At 31.9% G+C, this 26,349-nt stretch overlaps 2 protein-coding genes and 1 long non-coding RNA gene across 5 annotated transcripts in view; all 3 read left to right on the top strand.

Annotated features, from left to right (window-relative positions):
- LOC126744990 (nuclear autoantigenic sperm protein-like) overlaps positions 1-26,349 on the top strand; it is a 129,048-nt gene that overhangs the window by 47,424 nt on the left and 55,275 nt on the right. The gene's annotated exons all lie outside the window — the stretch shown is intronic.
- The window catches only part of LOC126744996 (uncharacterized), a 431,319-nt gene that overhangs the window by 41,980 nt on the left and 362,990 nt on the right, over positions 1-26,349 (top strand). The gene's annotated exons all lie outside the window — the stretch shown is intronic.
- Positions 1-26,349, top strand: part of LOC126744988 (tetratricopeptide repeat protein 14 homolog) — a 41,541-nt gene that overhangs the window by 2,127 nt on the left and 13,065 nt on the right. The window contains exons 2-8 of one of the 3 annotated variants that reach the window (XM_050452618.1): positions 3,216-3,608; positions 3,670-3,798; positions 6,083-6,303; positions 9,750-9,887; positions 14,869-15,268; positions 18,331-18,671; positions 22,750-22,990. In XM_050452618.1, the coding sequence (XP_050308575.1) occupies positions 3,255-3,608; positions 3,670-3,798; positions 6,083-6,303; positions 9,750-9,887; positions 14,869-15,268; positions 18,331-18,671; positions 22,750-22,990 (1,824 nt within the window). In that variant the 5' untranslated portion in view covers positions 3,216-3,254. Of the gene's footprint in view, positions 1-3,215; positions 3,609-3,669; positions 3,799-6,082; positions 6,304-6,592; positions 6,760-9,379; positions 9,574-9,749; positions 9,888-14,868; positions 15,269-18,330; positions 18,672-22,749; positions 22,991-26,349 lie in introns of those variants that run through there. The other 2 variants (XM_050452619.1, XM_050452620.1) reach the window with 2 other exon arrangements.

The following is a 26,349-nucleotide window of genomic DNA, read 5'->3' on the forward strand; positions in this document are numbered from 1 at the left end:
GGGTAAACTCTCACAAAATCTTATCTATTTTGGAAAGGAAATGTGTGTCCAGAGAAGTGTTGCATATGCCTTATTTTGTCTTTTTGCATATTAATCTACAGTATGGAGTCCTGATATGATGACATTGTGGCAATCAGCTGCCTGTCTTACAGTTTCCAAAAGCAGCTATCCAAGTAATATCTGGTGATACCCATAGAACTCTTTGTTAAACTTTATTTATCACAAATGGGATGCTTATTTTGAGCTCTCTTTTTATATTTGAATTATGGCTTTCATAAACACATTACAGGTTTAATATTGACCCAAGTTTTCTTAGATTAACTAAATCTGCAATTGCATGGAATCATCATGGACCTACATTTTAGAATAAATTAATTGATTACAACAAAGCATACTATGAGATATCAGGTTACATGAACAACCAACTCATTTTTTAAATAATTATAATGTATTGTAAATTTTGTTCTGTTTTTATGATCTTTTAATTACCTTGAACATTGTGAATGTGACAATGTTTTGTATTTCACTCAAAATAATTTTATTGCACTGTTACCTGTATATAACCTTTTATTATTTTTTTGTGATGAATCTAAGCAATTTGTATGTGGTGACAAATGTGAAATAAATTTGGATTGAATTGCTATGAAGTAACTTGTCCAACTAAAGTAACTGGTCCTAAAACCTTTACAGACAAGCAATTTGTCAAGCAAAGAAAAATGCCTATGACTCCATAAATAATATAACAATAACAAACAATTTTAATGTGGAAAATGTTAAAACAAACCTCAATTAGACAAGCTCTAAGTAATAGTGAAAATACATTAATTACGCCCACCTCATTAACTTCATTTCTTGATTACATGCACAATCTTCTACTTTCTTCAAGACTGTTTTGATATTAATACTAGGATAGTTCATACTTTTAGAGAACTTATAGTTGTTCTTTTGACCAAACTGATAAACCAGTGTATATGATTATGGCACAGATTTACAGAATACAGATGCGAAACTGATCGAAAATACGCGTCCGAGCGCCAGACTTCAGACACGCCTCCTGGGTGATGGATTTCCATCACCCGCCTAGTACGGTGGCAAGGGGTTTAATTTGCTGCAAGCCTCCGCGCCGCGTGCTTATAATTTTCTTTGCGTAGTACGCGTGTTTATGATTAATAATTAAACTTGAAATAATATATTTGTATTTTTTTAAATATATTTTTAGTATTATTTTTGTTGAAATAGGGGGGTATAAGTGTGTATATCTTTATTGTTCCAGCCACAGTGGTGGAGGAATGACATTATTTACATTTCCAAAAGATGAGTTAATAAGTTAATATTACGAGATAATGAAAAGCATTAATTTCACTCACCCATGTGATAACTTTCCTTTCCAGTATTTAATAAAATTATTTATACGACTTCAAATATTTTATACTTTAAAATTCGCCAACAGAGATTTATCATCTGCTAAAAAATCAGATAAAACTAAAAGAAAATTAAAAATTTTGTTTCATCTTTAATGTTTTATTAAATTCTTATTTAATAAGGATCTTTCCTTAAATCTGTTAAATAAAATAAAAATGTACTCAAGAACCCTTACATTCTGTTTTATTTAAGCCTATTTCTATTTTGACATTATAAATGCATTATAAGATTCCAGCAAAATTATAGTGCAGAACATCTATCCCTACAAAAAAAAAAAACTTAAAAATGCATTGGTGCGGCTAGTCCAAAATATCCTTTTCAAGGGCATCGAATATCGGGAGCTTATATCCGCGATCTTTCGCATCTGGTATTCTGTAAATCTGTGATTATGGCATATAATATTACAGAGTTAGTTTTGTATCAGATGTTTCATCTTCCTCCTCTTGTTCTTTGATACTAAAGGGACTCAAAAAATGTGTGTCACATTCTGACTGCTTCTGTAGATTCTCCAGAATTGATTTTTACATAGGTTGGTATGAATATCATCAAATTACTAAAAAATTACATGAGCTCTAAGGGGAGTTTATTTTATATGCATTATTTAGAAACTATAAACAGTAAAAAATGTTCATAGCTTGTCATTAAATTAATGTTACCAGGCAGATTATATTTGAATAGCTATAGACTTTTTAGTACAGCATGAGCACATGTGGGTGTTGTCACTGGTTTGGTTTTAAATAAAAGGTGTGAAGGTGAAAAAGGCTATAAAGTTTTATGTGTATAGTATAATTATATCAATTTTATGGTTTTATAATAATTGATTCAACATTATCAACTCTATGTTTTGTAATGATTGTGTATTATTCATGTAAAAAAAATATGAGTAATATTGAGTAACATTCTCCTCTTTCAACCATATTTCATATTGTAATTAATAATCAATTATTTGGCATTACAGATTAATTATGCATTAAGTTAAATAGCCTATGGCTTGACTTAGGCCTAGACTAGCCTGTATAAATAAATACATTATTTTCTAGTTTTATATGTTGTCAAAGTAAATAACTCAAATTCTGTAGTATATTGATGTTGGGTTGCAACTTTATGTAAACACACCTACTAGTAAAATAAATATTTTACCTTAGTATTCTGAGAACTTTTGCTTTGTCAGTTAATGTATTTCTAAATTACCACTAACCACTTCCCCTCGCAATCCTAATAATTAATATGAATTTATTTCAATTTCCTTTTTGAACCACTTATATTAACATTGTCCTCTATTCAATGCTAAAAGCAGTAATTGAACATGCTGACAAATAATATATCCCTTTGTTTTTGAGTATATGCTATAAAAACGACTTTTTGAATAATTAAAATTCTTCTTTATTGTACTTTTTCATTACAGTGAAGCTTAATTATATGGTTGCTATTGGTTTTTCATGTAATTTTATTCACCAGTTTTATTGTCAGACACTGTATGGTATGAAGTAGGGTAAGGAAATTTTTTTTGTACTAAAAATACTACTGGGTATCTTTAACTTGAGCTTTTAAATCTATAGATTTATGAATAAAACTGTGTTAGTTTTTATTAGAATTATGCCTTGCTGGCTTCATGGATTTTTTGCTTTTTATTACTGTACTATATAATTCAAAGGATTACTCTTTGAATAAAGTGTTATAAAAGCAAAAACCTCTCACCTGATTTATAAATAGTTCAGTTCATTTTTAATTTATTACTGTATAACATAACACTGTTAAAGGTATATCGACCAACAAAATATAATTTTTTATAGCTCATTGTGTTACCAATTAAGTACTGGGAATAAACCATCATGGAGTCACTGAGCAATCAGTTGATTACCAAAGCAATCAACTACCATGGACAGCAGTTGCAAAAACTATGGGAAGGCGAACACGGAGACAACGATTTAGCCCGTAGAAATGTAAAGGATCTGAATTATCAAGTGTATGGGCAGAGGCAGAAGAACCTCTCCTTTCAGGACCGTGGGAAACGTCTTAAGTTGCAACAGTTCATAGTAAAAAAGGCCGGAGTAATTTTTTCTATGCAACCGTCTGCATTTAAGACTTGCGATGTGCCAATATCGGAAGATTTATATGCGATTATGCCTCCCTTTGAGACTTACATAAACGCGGATAGGCAGAAGAGGCTTTTGTTTTTCACAGAGGTAGGGAGGATTTTTTTAAAAATTTAACCAGCTTATAATTTTGAAATATTGAAACTTACAGAGCGTGAAGGTAGGTGACCTTATTTTGGGAACTATTGTTAGCAAGCAGCAGTCTGGAATGATGTTGAAAGTATTATGCACTGCTGGAAATGATGGGATAGTCAAGTATGCGGCTGATATTAATATTAAGGTATGGCCATTTCTTATAATGTTTTTCTTTGCTTCTCACTTAAAATAGCAACATTTTTTTTAATGTGAAATCCCCATTAATAAATGACAATATATTTAGATTAAGTAAATATAAATTTACCAAGAATAAGAAATTAATTTCATGAAAATACTCTGAAAAAAACAATAAATTAATCTACATAATACTGGCATCAAAATTACAAAAATGTTTAACTTTACAGCAACAGATTAATTATGGTCTTCTTTGTACAATCCCTAAAAGGGTTAAAAAACAATTAATAAAAAAAAAGCCAGACATCTGTCCATCACAGAATATCTTCGCTATGTATACATAAATGTTCTCTCAAGGATTGAAAAATGTGTCTCAGATACCAAGAATAGACAAATTTTATTTATTTATTAAAACCAAAAACTTACAATTTTCTGCTTTTTATAGTAAGAGGAATAAAATATAAATTGAAATTTAGCAAAATTTAGAAATCAAGAGGTGTAAAATAAGAAGATCTCATATTCCAGCATCTTTATGGTATTTTATAGTCTCCTGGTTCCTTTAAATTTTTGCTTCCTCAGAGACAGATTTTATAGGAGAGCTGATATTTGCTTGTTCACTGCTGCTATTGATAGCAAGAATAATAGAATAGAATCATGCGCTTTATGCTACCATTTAAAAATAGGTGTTATTTTCATATTTTCATCTAAACATTAATTGAAAGACATATTATTCATTTTAAAAAGATGAAATAATCACCATTTTATTACAAATAGGATTATTTAATTCACTAAAAAGTATTATTATTAAAATAGTTGCAGACTCAAACATGTTGAAAAATAATCTATTTACCAAAAATTTATTATTATTATACTTACTGTAAGGCTCATGGCTAAGAAACCTAATATATTTTATAAGGATTTAATTGTGAGATATTGAATTGTGAGATGCTAATTTATAAATAAAAATTAAGCAAGTGTATTCCTGGCTTTAGTGTGTTCCTGAGTGACCTTACAATGTGTTGTCCTCAAGCATTTCTAGCAGCTATGAGAAAATATGAAACAAAAAAACGTCTACATCATTGCATATCATTTCTGAACAAGCAAAATGAGGATAGGCAAATGGCTGGATAAGAACTGGAAAATTCCGTTGATTTAAATGGTTTGATGCCAGTCAATATCCTCCATCAGTTCTTTAATCTCTAGTTTGGTTTTATGATATTTACTGGAAAAACTATCGGGAAATTGAGTTGATTCTCTTTGCAATACAGTTAATATATCTTTTAAATCGGGCCAATTTTCGCATTGCTTGCCTGGCAGAAATATTTCCTCTGTATAAAGTGTGTCAAATGTGTCATTCCATCTATCGAACTACACGCCTATTTCAAATTTATGCACATTATAGAAGCTAGTAAACAAACTAGTTAAAGATTGAGCTTTAGGGTATTTATTTATAGACATTTATTAATATGCCACCCACAATGGGAATCTTGTGGTACCTCTGATAGCGCACACATATTTCATCAGATAATAAGCTTGCAAGATTGACCACTTGTTCTTCAAAACCTTTAGAGAAATCTGTATAGATCAAGTCAACCTGGGATCCCTCGTCCAAACTATGGATTATGCCATCAACATATGAAACCAAAGTTTAAAACTCGAGTTTAATCTCTTATTATTAACAGCAAGTGATTTACTCTGTCAAATGCCTTGGAGAAATCATTATATAGGGCATCAACCTGATCAAACTTGAAACAACCTGCAGCACCCTGAAAGATCATTAATTCTTTACATTGCCAATTTAAATAGTTAAATTAATATGTCAAATGGCTAAATGTAGAAAATATTGTGAATATTTTCTTTTTATTTCACCCTATCAACTCTTTTTGTTTTGGAAACAGTGTGTATTGTTTACAAACATCTTTCTAATTTCTCAAATGCCCGAACTTATCAAACAGGAACAATGATTTATGTTTGCCTATTCCTCACTTTACTTACATAAAGGGCTCCATTATTTATATGGGCATTAAAATGTATAATCACCACTTGCAATTGAGTTTTCCTTGTATTGAGAATTTGAAAATGTTTAGACCAAAGTCAAAAACCTTTTAGTTGATGCGTGAATAATTTTCGTTTTTTTTCGTTCTCATTAACATTCTGTAATTTGACCAACAATCTTGTGAATTGAATAAAATTTTATTGTTTTATTGTATATCTTATAGAACTTAATATTGTAGGTATGTCTTTTAAGCTTGCTGTAGTTCTTGAACAATAAAGTACATTATCTATCTATCTAGGCATTCTGTCCAGTGGCTAATGTAATACCGGCGGTGGACAAAAAGGGCGTTTCACGTAGTTACATGATGAACGACTACGTTTGTTGTGAGGTTCTGGAAGTGATCGCGGATACAGACAAAATGGTGTGTGGCATGAAGGGAACTACGAGAAAGCCCGGCGATCCCGAACATCACCCACCACTGGGTCTTATTAGTACTGATGATTTCCCTTTGGTTTACAAGTAAGTGTGATTTTTATTTTATTTGATTTCCATAATAATTGTCTTTCTTAGTGATTACTTGGTGATCAGTTATATATACTTACAGTAATGACATTTTAGTTAGACTCTATCGTACATTTAGAGTTTATTTGTTAGCTTGTGAAGGTAAAAAGATGCACCTCAGGGGGACGACATAAAAAATGACCGTAATGAACCCCAGAAAAAAAACTGTTTTGATGGGCGAAGAGGATTTAACACATTTTAGGTTTCCTTGGCAAATTGATGATCTGAAGTGTGTTTTTCTTTTTAGAAACACATTCAGTAATAAATATTCCGATTTTAAAAAAGTTGACAGCATTAAGTACAACATATTCTATAGTAGAAGTGCACATACGTGTTAACATCAAAAGCGCACCAGATTTGATTGTGTCTATTTGTCCACTATTTAAGCTGATTCATTGCATAGAAAATATCCAGGTGAGACAACATTACTGTAAGAAGTATGTGTTTTATTAGGAACTTGATGAAGAAATTTATGCTAGCGCTTCACCGACTTATTAGTCGGCCATAATGGTTTATTGGTAGCTTTTTATTTTAAAGTTGTAGCATTTTTGGACAGTAATTTTAACATTTTTTGACAAAACCTAAAATCATGACAGCACTCTATTATTTATTTTTATTTTGCACATAGAGAAGATTGAGTCTTATAAACATAAATGTTTAACATTTAATAAGGAAATAAAGCTCTTGGAATTAGTTGTTAGTCTTAAACTTGTAGAAAATGACTTTTAATTTCAGACCACAGTATATTTTTATACAAGGTATCTGACACTAAATTTGAAAAATGCCAAAGTAAGTATTTATATATAGCAGAAGTCAAAAGATACATTACTGAGTAATCAAGATCGGCTCACTTCTCTGCTGTGTGGAAAATCTCGGAATCTCTTTGAACAAAGAGATATCAAACTCTCCTCTCTGTTTTATGAGTGATATTGTGGTCTCATTCTATTTTACGGGTTAGAACTAAAAAAGCGAATCTAGATTTTCTCTATTTTGTTAATTTGATTTTGTGCTTAATATAATATTTTTCCCCAGCTCCCAGCAAGAGAATATCTATTTATTACTGATAATAATTAGCTAACCATTCTTTACAAGCCTGAAAAGAGTCTTTATAACCAGTGATTTTAACATAGAAATTTTAAAAGATTTTGACTGCAGAACACAATTTGTGTCAGTTACTTTGGGTACTCATGTATACACAACAATTTTGAATTCAAGAAAAATTGTACTAATACACTAAAGACAAAAATACAGTTGGTATTTTGTAATTGGGAATGCTCAAAACTAACCTCCACAACTTGTAATGTGAATAGAAAAGATCCAAGGATCTGCAGCAAAAGTATGGAAGCCTGGAAAAGGATATCAAAGTTATTCAGCAAGATGTGGTGAAACTTGGGACCTAGATGGTCAAGGCACCTAAACCCTATAGCAAAACTCTGCTTAGCACAACCAATACAATTAATAAAGAGATATCTGATATAAAAAATTCCACAGAGTTTACAGTTTCGCTTCTCTCCCAGCGCTTTGAGGACTAAAAAAAGGATCTGACAGCATTTAAAGGATTCAAAATAATCATCCATTACTCTCAGAGAGACTTAAGTATATGACCAAAGGAGGGAGAAAGTAAACTCAAAGTCCAAGTCTCATAAATCAAGCGTCTATTAAAGGTTACGCGTTTCGCCGCATTAGGGCATCATCAGACCTATCGAAATACAAAAACCACACACTGACTCAAACTAACAAATAAAAAAATTTATAAAATAAAATAAGTTTACACCATCGTGTAAAGTGAGTCAATAAAACGATACATGATGGTGTAAACTTATTTTATTTTATATATATTTTTTATTTTTATTAGTATAAGTCAGTGTGTGGTTTTTGTATTTCGATAGGTCTGACGCGTAACCGTTAATAGACGCTTCATTTATGAGACTTGGACTTTGAGTTTACTTTCTCCCTCCTTTGAGCATTTAAAGGCTTGTTGAAAACCTGCAGCAATGAAAATCGTGCTTTTAAAGGTACTGGAACATAAAATAGAACACTCAATCTTTGGTATAAAATTCCAAAATTTGGCAAATGTGCCTGATTTTGTTAAGGCTATTTTCAAATGTGTGAATTTGGAATTCCTACAAATAAGGCAGTGCTATGCACTAATTGAAAAAGAGAACTCTCCTATTTTGGTTAAACTAAGTACTAAAAGAGAAAAGATCTTGTTATATAAAAAAACATTTTCAAATATGCCCATGATGCAAGAAGACAAAAGAGGATTAAAGTTGCCTATACATACAATCCCTCAGTTTACATTAAAAGCGCATCCTCCTCTAAGGCCTCTAAAATTTTACATGAAGACATTCTTAAAGAATTGTGTCACAGTCATATTTATGATTTGTAGCTGTATGACTCACTCATTTCGGAAAGACTTAGACTCAAATATAAAAAGAATTATTGGACTCATATTCCTGATATCGCTTCTGAAATAAATCCTATAGAAAACTTTAGAACTATGCTACTTACTAACTTTAGTAACTCCCAATGAAATTAACAAATTAGTTTTAAAAATCAGTTACAAGCATAGTTTTGCTGATAATGAAATTCCTGCAAGTCTTGTTCGTCAGGCTTTTGTTGATGTCCCTTGTTATTTAATGAATAATTCATTCATTCATTAAGTTATCAGTTATGAGACTTGTATATCATAATAGGCGAAATATTAATTCCTTTGATAGTTACAGACCTATAAGTTTGGTTGCTAACTTTTCTTGTAATGCAATCTCTTTTCTAACAGTGAACATGGTTATCTTGGAAAAAAATTATTCAAACAACTACATTCCGGTTTTAGAACACTTGGAAAACAGCAGCATATTCCTGGATCAGACAGGTTCTTGATAAATTGAATAATATTTTTAGGGCTTTTTAATCTGTTTGTAGTTATAAAAAGTTACCAAATAAACCATTATTATGGCGGACTAATCTGACTGGAAAGCGTCTTAGTAGGAAGTAAATTGATGGCATGACATTTAACCTGGCGTGTTTTTCGCAGAGCCCCTGACCAACACAAATGTTAAAATTACAAACTAAATAGTAAAACGCTGTCAAGGACGAATTTTTAATAAACAGCGACCAAACAATATGATTTTGGCTTTGACAATAATTTTCAATACATTACAGAAGAGGTTTTATTTAAAAGACAATATTTATTGCATTTAGTTAAATGGAAAAAGGATCTCGAGGATGGTATGTATGATTGAACATAAGCACTTTTAGTATCTACCTATATTTGATTTAACATAATAATATGGCGGATACTATGTTTATGTCTTATTATATCCGAGGTAACAAGCCTTGTTGTTTTTTTTATTAACGATTTAGTGGCTTCTACGCTTGACGGGGAATATTTATATCTTTTTCAGGAAGTCTTTGGATCATAAAAATGAATCGTTTGAATCAGTTTTGGAGAAAAGTATTGGGTTCAACAATCCAAACAACATACAATTCTTATCTGGACAGATGGGAATTGATGATCATTTCACACTTATTGAGGCCTTAAGGTGAGTTATTCAAATAGTAAAGAAATTAACGGGAAATAGGACAGCGACGTTTTGTTCTTTATTATATCTAAACCTTGGGCAATAAGCAGTATGCAAATGGTAATTAAATTCTATGTTTTTATTTATTATAAAAGTACAAGAATTTAAATAGTCCTTATTATAGCCTTGTAAAAATACTATAAACTGTTGTTCAATATAAAATAATTGTTCTGAGCTCTTAGTAACTCTGCAAAAAAGTCTCTCTAAAAATCCAAAGTAAGGAGTAGGAAACCAAGCATTCTCGTTATCTTAAAATAATCGTATTTATATTCCTTATAAAGCATTTTTCAACATTTTTCTATGCCAACTGAAGGTAACCAAAAAAAATAAAAAAATACATATATACGTAGAATCTAAAATAAGATTTCTCCTGATATGTTCTCCTTAATCCTAAGTCTAGTACACTAGCATTTAAAATATCCAGATCTTATTTCCACCTTCTAGTTATTTATAATACAGTTTTACCATTACAAAAAATAAAAAAATATTAATAACTGTAACTGTAATAATAAATTATAGATAAGATTAACAAAAGAAACAAATACCTATTATGTAATATTTACAGTATTGGCCATAAAAGTCGGAACTTTTAAAAATTTAAAATTTTTCCAATGTTTTAAATTTATATTTTATTTTTGTACATCCAATCAATAAACATATTTATAAGTAAACAAAAAAGCATACCAGAATTTCAACCTTATCTTGTTTCAGACAATAAGAAATACTTTAAATTGTTGTGCTGGACAAAATGCTTGGAACTTTTTATAAAAGATGTATTTTACAGGCAATCTTTGACACACCAGTGTGCAAGTGGGTTCTTTTTATTTATTTTATTTTGTGTTACCATGGGAAAAGGCAAGGTATTCCAGCGACATTCGCCAAAGAATTTTAGATTTTTACAATCAGGGTGTTAGGCAGCATAATATTGCTCAAAGACTAAACGTTCCTAAGAACACCGTGTCACGGATAATTAAGAAATATCGTATATTTGGAAATGCGGTACCAGGTAAAAGCACTGGACGACCTAAAGCCACGACTGCCTGTGTAGATAGGCGAATTTAAAATATTTCCCAGAATGACCCATTTTTGTCATCCTCCAAAATTTTACAAAAATGAAATGAAGGGGAGCCTTCCAATATCTCTGCAAGAACGGTAAGAAGGCGATTGTGTTCTGGTGGACTTAACAGCTACAGACCTGCTAAAAAACCTTTGCTGCGGAAGAAAAATGTCAAGTTACGCCTACAATTTGCAATGGATCATCTTAACTGGACTGTACAAGATTGGAAAAAAGTGCTATTCAGTGACGAATCTGTTTTCAGTTATGGTATACTTCATAAGACGACCGAAAGGTGAAATACTCAAGAAAAAGTTTATCCTAAGTTTAAGACCTACGGTTAAACATGGAGGTGGTAATGTGATAGTATGGGGATGCTTTTCTTGGTATGGTACTGGGCCAATACATAAAATTGTGGGGAAAATGGATCGATTTATGTATCGGGATATTTTGCGAAATATAATGGAGCCTTACACATTTGAGTCTATGCCAGTAAATTTTGTATTCCAGCATGATAACGATCCAAAACATTCGTCAAAATTGGTAAAAGAATGGTTGGACCAAGAAAAGATCACAGTTTTAAAGTGGCCGGCCCAGAATCCAGACTTAAACCCGATTGAAAATTTATGGGAACATCTGGATCGCAAAATTCGGGCATCTGGAACAGTCAAAAATGCTGATGAACTATTTCATAAGCTTGTTGAAGCCTGGACACACATTGACAGACAAATAATTGAAAATTTGATTGAATCAATGCCCAGAAGAATGCAGGCGGTAATTAATGCTAAGGGTTACCATACCAAATATTAATTATAATATTAAGGTTTCAATAAGTTATGTTTTATGTCGTTTTTGAATAAAAATCATTTAGTTCCAAGTATTTTGTCCAGCTTTTTTTAAATTTTTATTCCGAACTGCTACTGGTGTTGAATTTTTGTGAACATTTAATTTAATTAACACTAGTTTTTCGTGTACAACAACTTTATAAAAGAAAATAAAATGCTAATTAAAAGGCACATAAAATATAATAAATTTTCAAAAGTTCTAACTATTATGGCCAATACTGTATTTTGTTAAGGCACCATAGAAATCTACCAAAAGCAAAAATGTGTTTTATTCGAAAAATTCATGATTTATCAACTCATGATAATCATACTTAACTTCTAAACTATATATGCGTTAATTAGAAAATTACTATTCCTTATCCACTTACTAACATCTTTTTTGCATCATATATGTTTCGCATTTTTAAAACAGATGCGTCAATTATTTCAAACTCAAATGTTTCGAAAACGGTTGTTCCTATATCTAATAGAGTACCTTTTTCGCGTAAAAATGATATAACACAAGGTTGTACAAAAAGTCTTGAGCCTTTGAACGTCATAAGAGATTATGGCATTACTTAGAAGAAAATTATGCAGAAATTCAATTATCTTCTGAAGGTTTCAGTAAAAAAAAGTATTTACGAAAGTAGCCTCCAACATTATAAATAGCCTACCCTTGTCTCAGAGAACTGCTGATATATCTATATGCTGGTATATCTGCTGATATATGATATATATATATTTATAGCTTTTTCACCTTTCTTCTCTTATTTTAGTTATTCCTTGATTTTTGTTTTTAGATGAGATAAAATGTGTAATTTGTCCTTCTGTTTTCATGTCAAGTGTTTTTTAAAACATGGGTTTACATGCTGTTATTTTCTCTTCATTATTAGTGCTAATACTAACATCAGACATTACATAATAACATTTCTCGAAAAATCCCCAGGTGTATTAGTCACAGTTCGACATTTAACGTTTTGTTTTATGTGTGCATCAAAAAAAAGTTGTCTTTGAGAAAAATTTAATGAAGACAAATGCTTAAATACTTTTAATCTTGCTTCATCTGTTATGCGCTAGGAGCATTTTTGACGACAGGTTTTTTTGCGTGGTGAGTGTATAGCATACTCCTTATTGTGTGTTTTTCTTATGGATCTTTTTTTCTCACTTTTATTATATTTCTCTCCATTAATTTCATTTCTTCTCACAAGATTTTCAATAGTATCTTTTATCGCATCTTTATCGAAAACTACATCTTTTTCTAAAAAGTTTTCTTCATTATTTGTCACGTTTTGTATCAAATATACAGTGCATCCCAAAAGTTATGTCTAAATTCATTTAAAATTCAGGGGTGTGTTCGAAAAAAAAAACGCTCGGACCCGTCGATTTTTATTTCAAGTTGCGCATTTTTGTACGTGAAGTTTGTATATACAGGGTTGCTCAAAAATAAATTACGAACATCAACTTCACTTTTTCAAATGAAAGCACCTTTTTTTATTTCATCTTTGAATTTCCCGTGGAATTCTAATTTAAATCTACTTGATGCACATTTTGTGTTTAGGGAAATAACTATTGTTGAGCAATGGGACCTCACTAAATCTTGAAGTAACAAAAATATGGTATTACTAATTACCCCACTAATTAAACATGTTGCGAGTCTTATTGTCTATACTTTAGTCAAACTTCTTAATATGTGTATTAAGGAATCAATTTATCCCAAAATATCTTAGATTGTGGAATGACTTAACTAAATATTAACCCATATCAATTGGTAATTTTTCAAATATATTTGAAGTTGGGGTTTAAAAACGCAAAATTTACTAAATGATGACATAAATAGTGAATTCATTGGGGTGGCTTTTTGAGATTTAACCAAAACTTGACTGCCTTCTTCAGAAGTCTTTCCATGAAACTAAAATACTATAGATTTTCAGGCTATAGGATTAAATTAATGGAATCAAACCTTTGGTAGATCTAAAATGATGAGTTGTCTACAATCAGGTTTCAATTACTTGGATTGTGGGGTCTGACCTTGCTCCTTCTGATCTTGAGAGTACAGATTTTGATGCCACATTGAGGAAGAAACATAATACACTTTGACAGTTGGTTTTATGCTAATGATTTCTAGGAAAAATTAAAAATTGTTTGTGACTACCCATAGTTTGATTTTAAACATGTTGATTAATGTATTATGTATATCTACTAAGATTGCTGTGTGAGCCTATTTTGCACTTGTTTGTTCAAGAATAAATATCATATGGATTTAAGCTTCATTTTCTCCATTGAAAGAAAATTTTTGCGCCTTTTTTCGATTATAAACTTTTATATAGAAAGAAAGAAAGAAAATGTGCTATATTACGTAAGACAACAAAATCTTGTGTACAAGCATCGTAAAAACTAAAAAATTCCAAATTCACTTTAAATTTCAAATTTCAAACAAACATAACATCTAAAACACTTTACCATAAAATTTACACACATTACCAAAATTAATCATAACAAAACAGATTGAAAAAAAAAGCATCTTTTTGATAAATTTGATTAAAAAATAAGTAAAGCTGTCAATAAAACAGAATTTAGAGGAAGTAAATTTAATTATTTAATAGGAAACAAAACTAAAACACTAAAATGATGTCAGAGTACAGGTTAAAAGGTATCAATAAAAAAATCGTCATGTTTATAATATGCCCTGCATAATAAAAGTGATTTTAATTCCTTTTTGAATTTCTTAACTTCTAAAATTTGTCTGATACATAGAGGAACATGGTTGTAAATTTTTTTGCTAAGGTATATAAGTGAGTTCTTGGTGAGGGAGGATGTAGTTATAGAGGTAATAATTTCCGTATTATTTTTCTTAATATTTTCTTTTTAAAATCTCGAAATGTAAATAACTTGTTAAGAATAACTTTTGCGTCACAGTTACAGTACACTCTTGTAGTTTACAATAAGCACTATGTTTGGGGTTCTACTGATGTAACTCTAACAAAGATCAAAACGTCGCTGAACAAGTCTCGTTTTGCTCTTCTATATCCTGCTAATTAATTAACCCGATTCTTCATCAATTCAGGGGAAGATTCCCAGAAAGCGAATACGCAAACGAGCTACGCCAAATCCAAGCGAGTAAGTGGGCGTATCGTAACGTCGCGGACGGTATTGATCATTTTAAAGCCGGGAAACACGTGGAGGCGTTCCAATGTTTAAATAAGGCACTGCATATTGACCCGAGAAACGTGGAGGGACTGGTCGCCAGAGGCGCCCTCTATGCTAACAGCGGTAATTTTCAAAAGGCCATAGAGGATTTCGAGACTGCTTTGAAATTGAACCCGAGTCATGCGAATGCCAGGAAGTATATGGGCGAGACTTTGGTGGCGTTAGGCAGGAGCTATGAGGAGGAGAACAAAATCGAAGAGGCTCGTAAGGCGTATCAGAGTTGTTTGACTATTATTCCCTATCATGAAGAAGCCAAGGTACGTGTTTTATTTTAGTTATTTATGTAATAAGTTAGTACTAGTACTATAGAAGACATTACTTTGCATATTGGTGCGTAAAATAAATTAATCCAACTATATTAACTGGTATTTATCAACTCTATAAAACACAGGGATATATTGAGGAAAAAAAGATTCTTAAAACATTTTAATTAAGTTGACTATGAAATTTGTAAAGAATATCGTAACGTAATAGTTATTAGTATTTTAAATTGCCTTTATTTTAAAGGAAAAAATTTTTATACAAGTTGTCTCAAATGTGAAATGTGAGATACACATACAAATGTGTCATAGATTATTTTTTTAAACGACAACCCTATTTTTTTAATGACTATTATTTTGTTTAACAAGTTAGACATGCGTGCCAAATTTCAATTTTTTGCTCCTTGTCTTTTAAGAGATTTTAAGCTCCTCAATAATTCTAAACTTAAAACTTAACTCTATATCAAGTATAGAGTTAAGTTTAACTAAGTATTTTATATTTTATCCGATCTGACTTATGTGATCCTGATATCAATAAACTGAATTGAATAATTCAAAACTTCAATTGTATGTTGTACACAGAGCTCAAAGGAAAATTAACATTTCAAATTATCGATGCTTTATGTTTGTAAAATGTAAATAAAAGGTGGTAACCAAATGTCTTATTTTTTCCATTAAGTATTGTATATATTTTTTCCCACCTCAAGGGACAGTCCATTGTTAATCTAAGGTATTTAATGGACAACAAAACTGTTGTCTGTTGATTTTGCATTATTTGAGTCACATCTGAGATCTAGTATCCAGTCACTGTAAGCCACTTTTGATGCGTAAGAAGTACAGGAAGGGTAATGAGTCTTATACGAAAGCACATACAACAAGATTTAATTCTAATTACATTACCCAAGAATGCCTATGCATCTCCAAGAGTGCTCTTTCAATACATTCAAAATATACAATCACTTGCTATAAAACAAAATGGTATACATTGTGTGGATTTTACCCTGGAATCTTATGATAACAATCATACTTTACTGCGGACTCAGAGTCCGCAGCAACCACTTGTAGCTAAAAAGATCATTTCTTTTAAAATAATAACTAAAAATATTTTTGGTTTGAATAAAAAATACATTTTAACATTAGTAACATTTATTTCAACTGTTTGTTTTTTATTTTAACATAATTGGCAATACAAGAGAAAAAAAAAACGAGATTAAAAAAACCTAAAACTAAAAGGTCAATTTTCCCACTCAGCTGTTTCAAAGCAATCTGGACATGTGGTGATAGCAGGCTCTAAGCATACAGCTGCATTGCATTTTTTGCAAAAATATCGGGTAGGACGATTTTTTTTTTCTGTCGCATAAAATACAACGTCCGCGTCGATTTGATACTTTTTCAACTGGATTTTCTGAATTCTCTGTTCCAAGGATCTCGTGGATTCTAAGTTTGGTTTGATATATTTGGAAGCTCTATACGAGCTTTAAGTTGAGCTTCAATAAGCTTGAATGAAAGTTGACGTAAAAATTCTTTACGCTTTATTTTTGTATGTACATCATCCTTGTGTAAACTGGACATTAGCAAAACATTTTTACTCCTCTTGGGTATATAGGATACCTGGACATTAGCAAAACATTTTTACTCCTCTTGGGTATATAGGATACAAGTGTATAGGTTTCATTAAATCCAAACATTGATGATTTTTCTCGACGATTTATGGGTTGTGAAAATTCGATCGGAAGTTCTCTTTTATTTTTCTTACTGTTCCTATTAAAGTTAGTCTAAAATTTTGCTTTAAATTCTCTATAAGGCTGTAACTGGTAAACCAGTTATCACTTGTTATATTCCTACCAGTACCTCTAATTGTTTCACACAATCTTTGGACAACAGCATCTGGAGAGTTGCTAGCTTGAAAAGGGCCTTCAGGTTGTTTACCCACATAAACTTCCATATTACATGTATAAAACACCTTTGAGTCACACATAGCGAACACTTTTAGTCCATATTTATTCGGTTTGCTTGGTATGTATTGGAGAAAACTGCACCGACCGCGAAAGGCTTCTAGTTTTTCATCCAGAGTAACAGTGAAATGGAGTAAATCCAGATTTACATGTTTGCACGAAGTTATCAAAAACAGCCCTTATTGGCGCCAACTTGTTTATGGCTCTACGAGTTTCACGTGTCTCCATATCGTCAAAACGTAAATGTCTTAATAAAAAGCGAAATCTTTGTAATGACATTGTAAGCCTAAAAATTTCAACACTAGTGCCATCGGTTTTCCACAAATCTTCAGCATTAAATGATTGAATAATTAACAATCCACCTAAATAAAGGAGACCTATCAAAGCAAGCAATTCAACAGAATCTGTGGGTTTAGCATCTCTTTCGCGTGAATAATTGCCACGGACGGATTCAATATGCTGGTTTGTATACTGGACAATGGTATTTACTATCTCTTCAGAAAAAAAGTGCTGCCATATTTTTATTGGAGATTTTTGATTTTTTAAATCTTCTTTGGGACCAGGCAAATGCGTAACCAAATTTTCGGCCGGTGTTCGGACAGCTTTTGAAGGACAATGCTTTCGCCACTTTGTGGTCTTGTCTTTGCCTATAAAAAAGGGACCTTCATTGTATTCATTTACTTCAATTTCAGTATCCGAAATATTCTGTTCACTATCAGGATCATAAACCTCTGTTTCGACGACGCGTTCTTCTTTATCATCAGATTCATCCAGAGGCAATTCTTCTTCAAAGTCATTTTCCAAACATTCCTGCATTAATTTTTGTAGTCTGTCTTGCTCCTTTTCATACAAAGCCATTCTAAAGGTTAAACAAAAGTAAATAGATCGAAAATAGGTAATATTTACATACCTTTTAGCAATAAAATAATTATTTACTAAAAACGATTTTCGACACGCCGCTAGTCGCTGCGGACTGATACTCCGCAAATATAAATATCTCTTTAACGCACTACAACTGAACGCAACTTACTTTTTGCACTAGTGCTTAAATTTCTTACAAATTTTTTTTTTCTGTTTTGATTTTTTGCTCTTTTTTTTTTTTAGAACTCGCTTGAATTTTTAAAGAACAAAGATAGGCAAAGCGCGAAAAACCTAATAGAACCCGGCGAATTATTATTGCCAAATCTGTCGTTGGCGAAGCCGGCAACGGACGTGAACGATGCCTTAAAACAACTGTTAAAAAATGAGGAAGACGAGAAAAAAGAGAAGAAAAAGAAGAAGAAAGAGAAGAAAAAATTAAAGAAAAAGCGACACTCGAGTTCCAGTTCGAGCTCAAGCTCGTCCGGTAGTGGTGATAGTTCAAGTAGCTCGTCGAGTAGCAGTAGTGATTCCAGCTCGTCTAGTGGAGACTCAGATTTTAAGAAACGCAAGAAGAATAAAAACAGGTAATTATTGCATAAATAATAAGTACATTGTGTTTTTTGCCAATTTTAAATTAATAAATCTTGTGGTTAATTCTCATCTTACTTAATCGAATTATTCAAATTTATTATTGTGACAATGCGAGGAGCTATTTTTATAAAGTGTGTTTTTTTTGTTATTCAAATCGCCTCTTACATTTTATTATTGTCCCTATTTATCTACTTGTACACAGTCACTGTTGGAAGTTATTATTGTTGGTAAAATTTTATTATATCCTCTAAAATCCATTGTCTCCAAACTTTAAACTGCCATGGCTTTTTTTATTATTTTTTCAAGACTATTAATAATTATTAATAAATTTTAACGTCTTTAGTGTGGAATAGAAAGAAAGTGTCGCAGGTTTAGGTTAATCATAATTTAAGGGACAAAATAAACAAGTTCGTAAAAACACTCAACGGCGACGTTGAATGCTTGCTTATTTTATCACTAAACATAGGCTGATTTTTCAACCAGAAATAGCCCTGAAGATGGCTTAAATAACGGCCGAAATATCGGAATTTCTTCTGAAATAAAATCAGTTTTATTTGAAGTCCTAAACCTGCGACACTTTCTTTCCTTTTTAAAACTGTTTTAGATGAAATGACTATATCTTATAAATAAAATATTTTAAAAAGTAAGCAGAGCGCAAATATAGTGTCTTGTAAATAATAGTCCTAAACCTGCGACACTTTCTTTCCTTTTTAAAACTGTTTTAGATGAAATGACTATATCTTATAAATAAAATATTTTAAAAAGTAAGCAGAGCGCAAATATAGTGTCTTGTAAATAATAAGTTAGTTGGGTATTTTTTGAGGTCTTGAAATTGTTGTGTGCAATGTTTTTTTACAATTTACTCATAAACCATGACAGCCTAGAGTTTTCTTTGCAAAAAGGTAAAGGTTAAGATCTGATGAACATGATGCCATTAAACTTGTGTCAAAAGTCTAATGGGTGTAAATCAGTAAGGTCCTTTTATAAAATATTTATAAACTGACTAGGCACATGGAATATTAAATAAATAATTTCCATTATGCCAAAAACTATTTCAGATAATTCCAAGACTAGTGAAAACAAATATCCTAAACAGAATTTAATTAAATCAGTTCGTTTCCTTGTGATAAAGCTAATGAGAAAACTACCTATTTTTGAATTAGTTCCAATGTTTTGTTATTATAGCAAATTACCTCGCCATTTCAAAGTGAAAAAATATTATTGCCTTATTGTTGTGCCGATTGTCCCGCTATTTACAGTAGTGGAAAAAAGTAGAGCAACATTTGAAAATACTTTATTTTTTCAAGCAGTGAATGTAAACCAGAAGTTAAATTAATTCCAGTAATTTATTATTACACAAGCAATTTAATATTAAGAAAAAAAAAAACATGTTTCCTTGTCCTTAGTATTTTTGTATTAAAAAATTATTTGTTAGGTGGAAAAAAGTAAAGCAACATTTTTTAATATTCGTTTTTATTTCATTACTAATAAATAAAAAAAAACATAAGTTAATATTTTGTAAAGTACCCGTTATTCTTAATTACATCTTCACAACGTTTTGGCATAGATCTTATTAGCTTAGAAATAATCCCTGGATCCATATTCACCCATGCTTCCTTCAATGCTTCAAACAACTTTTGCTGATTTTTATAAGATTTTCCTCCGATTTTGGAATCTAAAATGTTCCACAGATTCTCAATTGGATTGAGATCAGGGGATTGTGAAGCCCATTCCATTACATTAATGTTTTCCTATCTGAACCAAGCTTTTAGGAACCGAGAAGAATGCTTGGGATCGTTGTCCTATTGAAATAAATGTCTTAAAGGCATAGTATCATCAGCATATGGAATAATTTGGCTCTCTAATATGTCCTTATATTGAAACCGGTCCATTATACCTTCTATTTTATACAGGGGGCCCATACCATAGCCCGAAAAGCATCCCCAAACCATTACTGCTCCACCACCATGTTTCACTGTTGGACAGGTATACTTGGGGTTGAGTCTTTCATTGACAGGGCGTCTAAAATACACAATTCCATCACTTTTGAACAAACAAAACTTGGATTCATCGCTCCAGATTACCTTTTTCCAATCATGCTCTATATAATGTAGATGCGTTTTGGCAAAACCACAACATAAAGAAACCAGCAGTCGCACTTCAATAAAAATACATTGGCTTGAATAAGCGAGTTTGGTGCATGTGTACTAACGCAGGCGCGGCATATTTGCTTATGGTAGGGATGCCGCTGACACGCGCTACGGTCCACACGACTTTTGCCTTGGCTAGAGCCGGACTTAAACATTTTTTTAGATATTATTATTTTGTAAAATAAAAATACCTACATAGTACAAATATTTATTTTTTAATATTAATAAAGTTCATACATTAACAAAATATTTAAACAAAAATAAACATCGCATTTCTACATCTAACAACGACGATATAGAAAAATACGTGCAGGAAGTTAATTAGGTATGTACCATAAATTTAAGAGACCATTCTTTAGAGTAATTTTAATCAAAATCACAAAAGTTTTTATAAAAAACGCTACGCTTTGTAAAAACGCTATCAAAATAGTCACTAAATACGGCGCTGAACTAGGCGATACACCTATGAACACAGTTCGATAAACAGTGAGCTCGGCATCCGGAGTACATGGCTGCGGCATGGCTAAGGATGCTATTAGTTCGCTTACATTTTCGTGCGGAGTGCGACTGCTGGTTTCTTTATGCTGTGGCAAAACTTCAACGGGAACGTCTATTTTTTTTTTGACAGCAGCGGTTTTTTGGCAGGTCTTCTGGCAAATAACTTGGCCTCTAATAGTCTATTTCTCACCGTCCTCGAAGTCACGTTTACTCCAAGCTCTTCGGATATGCGGTGCTTCATCTTATTGGATCCCAGAAAAGGCTCATTTTTAGCAATTTTGATAATTTGTTTATCGGTATATGGAGTGGTTTTTCTACGTCTCCCTGACTTTTTCTTAACAGATAAATCGCTATCTATATGAAACTGCTTAATTATACGAGACACGATAGATCTATGTATCCTAAATGTCTTTGCAATAGCAATCTGCTTTTGACCACTTTTGTATAAATCAACAATTCTATTTTTAATATCGACAGATAAATGTTTACCGCGAGGCATCTTAAGCAGCCAAATACCGTCAACTTATCAGTTTAACACTAAGTAAAATATTTTGCATGATTTGAGAAATATTTCAAAAATGTTGCTTTACTTTTTTCCACTCTGAAGTATTCTTTTTTGTGTCCCTTGGTAAAACGAGATAAGAATTAACAGTTTTTATTGGCAAACCATATGTTTTTATCTACAGAAATTTTATACTAAAAGTCATCATCTAATATTTTATTTTAGCAACTTATTAAATGTTGCTCTACATTTTTCCACTACTGTATGTAGGTCAGTCAGGCAGGAGAATTTCCACTAGAATACAGGAACATTTGAGTCTGGTGAATAAGTTTAGAGACACTGATACCACTGAAACCAAGTCGGCCTTTGCTACACATTTATTGTCCTCGGGCCACACATTTGACTGTTCCTGATAATGTACCAGTCGTGCATGAATGCCAAAAAAGCAGAAAATTGGAAAAATTTGAAATCACCAAAGCCAAGAAAAGCCCAATTTTAGACTGTTAACGACGTTTTTAGTTTTTAATTTTGAACCCGGACTCATTTTTAACAATATTGCTTGGCATACTCCACTTCTACTAGAAATATCTCCAAGGACTTGGTAGCGCAATGGTTTAAACTGCTTTACTGACTGGTTTTTTACAAACTTGTGGCGTATCACATTCCTAAGAATTTATTTTATTTAATGTGTGTGTATATTGTGACCGTAAAACATGTACTGTTTGTAGTCGATTTTTAAGGTACCAATTTTATCTAACGTTAAGGTTGTTATTGTATTTAGTTTCTTTGTTTTTAATACTGCTCTTAATATGAGCGAAACACGGGTAACCTACTGTTAGAATTAATAAATACTTTTGAGACCGAGACTTTGCGCAGTTTCCTTTAGATTATTGTTTTATCCATAATGATATTATTTTTCAGACGTGATAAACGCGAGAACTCCCTAAGTCCTCTTAGCAAGCGAATGGCGATGATGGACGCCCAGTCGCACGATTCCGCCTCGGCCAGTTTCACCTTTAATAAGCCGGCCACCAATTTCGAGTTTGCTTTCGAAGGACTCGAAGCGAAAACGAAATCGGTCGCCGAATTGGATTACGAGTCTAAAGTTAAGGCATTTTTATTGGAGACCAAAGACGATTCCGATTATGAGGCGAAGGTAATGGTAAATGTTTTTTTAACTTTTTAAGGGCCCAATTATGGACCGGCTGGTAAAGTGTCTGGAAAAGTTTTTCTGCAGGTAACATTAAAAATTGAATTATGAACTTCTTGTTTGTGTTACCAGTGGGATAAGTATTGCTTACTGGTAGAATAAGTTAGCAACAGGACAAGGCAGGGTATAAAAGGTTTACCAGGAAATTTATAAATCAAATTTTTCAAAGAGTTGGAGCTTGAATAGTTTTGTAAGAAGTTTGTGTATAATAGTCTAAATGTTGTTCTTAATCTGGATGAGTATTTTGTTATTTTTCATCTGGTTAAATCTCTTTTTATTTAATATAACTGGCTGGCTATGCCACTGTTATGTGACTAAGAAATAAAGAAAAAACATAAATCTAAGAAATCCCATATAGGAACGTCAAATTTAAGTCACCATATTCTGTCACTTACTATCATCATCATATCTTGAAGGCAGTCCCTCAACACTCAAGTGTTATTAAATTATAAATTATTTCCTCATAGGTGGTATTGTTGCACTACCGCCAGCAGTTTTAAATATTTCCTGTTTATGCTTGGATACTTTTTTTCTTTGACCTTTTTTTATACCCTCATACTTTGTTCGAAGATTATTAAGGGTTCGAACCATCCCTGACATAGGGTTTTTTGCATTAAACTGCTGTCAATTTTTCCCAGGCCTAATTTTTTTCTTTCCAAGATATTGCATCAGTCTTCTTTTTTGATTCAATTGTACCCGCACATTGACTTACTAAATTACAGAGCAAAATCACTTCATGTTCAGAAAAGTTTACCGACCTCTTTTTTTTATCAGGTTATTGAGACATCCTCTAAAAAAAATTATTAAAATTCTACCAAATTCACTGTACAGTATACAGTTTCTAAAAAGCTGTGTACTGTGATTCACTAGAAAATATCTGGTGGGATACTTAGAAACAATTAGCAAAAATGCAAATACGTATTAATACTAGTACTAACAGAAAGAATATCGGATTTGGCACCAAACAGGTATACAAGTACCTATAACTATTATCACAAATTAAAAACCAAACACTTTCATTATTTTTGGTTATTTTCTCAGGACCGGATATTCATAACCCTAATCTTTCTTTTTTTTTCTTAACACGTTAACTGCCATGTGTACCATATATGGACACAGTCAATTTTTATTCAGCGCCATGTGTACCACCAGTGGACACAGAACTTCTTACCTTCCAAGCCATGTGTACATGGGGCGGCCACATTAAGCGTTGATTGAAATGTATGTATGGATTGGTCTGGCGTAGGAAATAGTTTGTTTGAGAATGGCTCGGGAATATTTTTGTTTTCCGAAATAATATGACACAAAATATTGACGTTTTTAAATGATACGTTTATTTTTTCAATGGGCAGTCATTTACTATGTAAAATTGTTATTTATAATTATAAAACAAACAAACTAATTTTAAAAACAAAATACTTCAAAATGAAAAGATTATTTTATATTTTTTAAAACATGTTATTGGAAAACACAGTCCATACAAATAAAAATATTTGTCACAACCTAGACATACGTAGGAAACTCTTTTGGTATTTTTTACAGCATAATTATTACGCCCCTGTTCTTGTGAGTTTTTTTCGTAGCAATATCTGCACCTGCCTCTTTTTAACTTTTTCTCGTTATCTGTCTTTTCGGAAACTTTGTGCTCTTTTGAGGGATTCATTGGGATTGGCGGTACTGCCGTTTCCAAAAGTTGCATGGCAAGATTTTCCTTGAAAGTCGTTATTGAAATTTTTTTCTCGTTAATTTTATTGTACAGATTTAAGGCATTTACGACTGAGGTACCTGTGATAAATTCAAAGGCCAATTTTCTGTACCATTTAATTGACTTTCTATAAGAGAATTTGAATAAGCTGACATTTGGTCTGACATATCAACAAATGATTTGGCCTTATTATAGTCGATTATTGCAGAAGGTTTGAGCCTAGGACCCTCTCTATGGTGTACTTCCTTTAGTTCATCTGTATGTTTTGTGGATAAGAAGAGCACGTCCCTCTTGTCATGCCACTTCATAACAACAACTTTATTTTTATTTTGTTTTGCAACAATTTCCCCTTTTTTTAATTTTGCATCAACTACAGACTTTGGTAGGTTTCTTCTGTTTTTACGAATCGTTCCAACTAGATGAGTTGATCTATTTTGCAAGTTTTCCGCAAGAGGAATAGAGGTGTACCAATTGTCTGCAAAAAGGGTCCGGTCACTACCAAGCAATGGTTGCAACATTTCCATAACAATAGATTCCGCAACCGATTGTCTATTTATTTTTTCTTTACCACAATATACTTTCAGGCTGTAAGTAAATCCTCCATCTAGACATACTTTATAAACTTTAATGCCGAACTTATGTCGTTTTCCTTTTATATACTGTCGAAAGGATAATTTACCTCGGAAAGGTTTCATGGTTTCATCGATGCAAAGAGACTCTTCTGGAATAATGCAGAAAGAAGCATTCTTGTTCAGCAAGGCATTGAATTTTATGAAGCCGGTCATTGGGAGGACAATCTTCATTATTTGCCAAATGAAACATACGTAAAAGCAAATCAAATCTATTCCGCGGCAAATATTTTGATATTTCGTTTTTATATAATGGATGTTTGTGCCAATAACCTTTTAGTGATGGTTTTTTATCCAGTCCCATCCAAATTAAAATAGCAATAAATGTTGGTATTTCGTTATAATTAGTATCCACTCATGCATTTAGGTGAGAATATTGGCCAATATTTTTATTCGTTATGGCAAGAATAATTTGCTGTTCCGCGTATCTATTTGTTTCGACAACGATCTTATTAATAACATCGTTGGATACAAGTAATTCAAAAAAATGAAGTTCATCCTTACCGCGCATTTGGGTCTGCAAGGCTAGTGAAATTCTAATATTCATTGGTAGAGTGAATGTCGAAAAATTTCCTGAAGCTGGTCTCCACTCCGGTCTTTCATCATTGCCTGAAGAATCTACGTCTATATCTAACTGAGCAGATGTTGAAGGCTCAGAAGTATCTAAAAAAATGGAGGGTAGTGTATAAGAAGATAATCATTACTGGGAAGGGGAAATATAAATTTTAGACGTTAAATTTGATATACATAAGTATTCCACTTAGTTTCGTACGCGAGTTAGTATATTGAAACTTTTTACAACAATGTTTTTTTCTAATAACATTTTAGAAAATAAACTATGTATAAAAAATGGAATTGCCAAACCTCCTACGTACCTAACTGACGTACATACTTCGTCTTTTTCTTTTTAAGGCGGTCTTCTTCAGAACTGCTTGAAGATATCTCGTCGGCCAAATATGTCGGATCCAAATCAGAAT

Source organism: Anthonomus grandis, chromosome 15 (genome assembly GCF_022605725.1).
Source record: "Anthonomus grandis grandis chromosome 15, icAntGran1.3, whole genome shotgun sequence".
Lineage (NCBI taxonomy): Eukaryota > Metazoa > Arthropoda > Insecta > Coleoptera > Curculionidae > Anthonomus > Anthonomus grandis.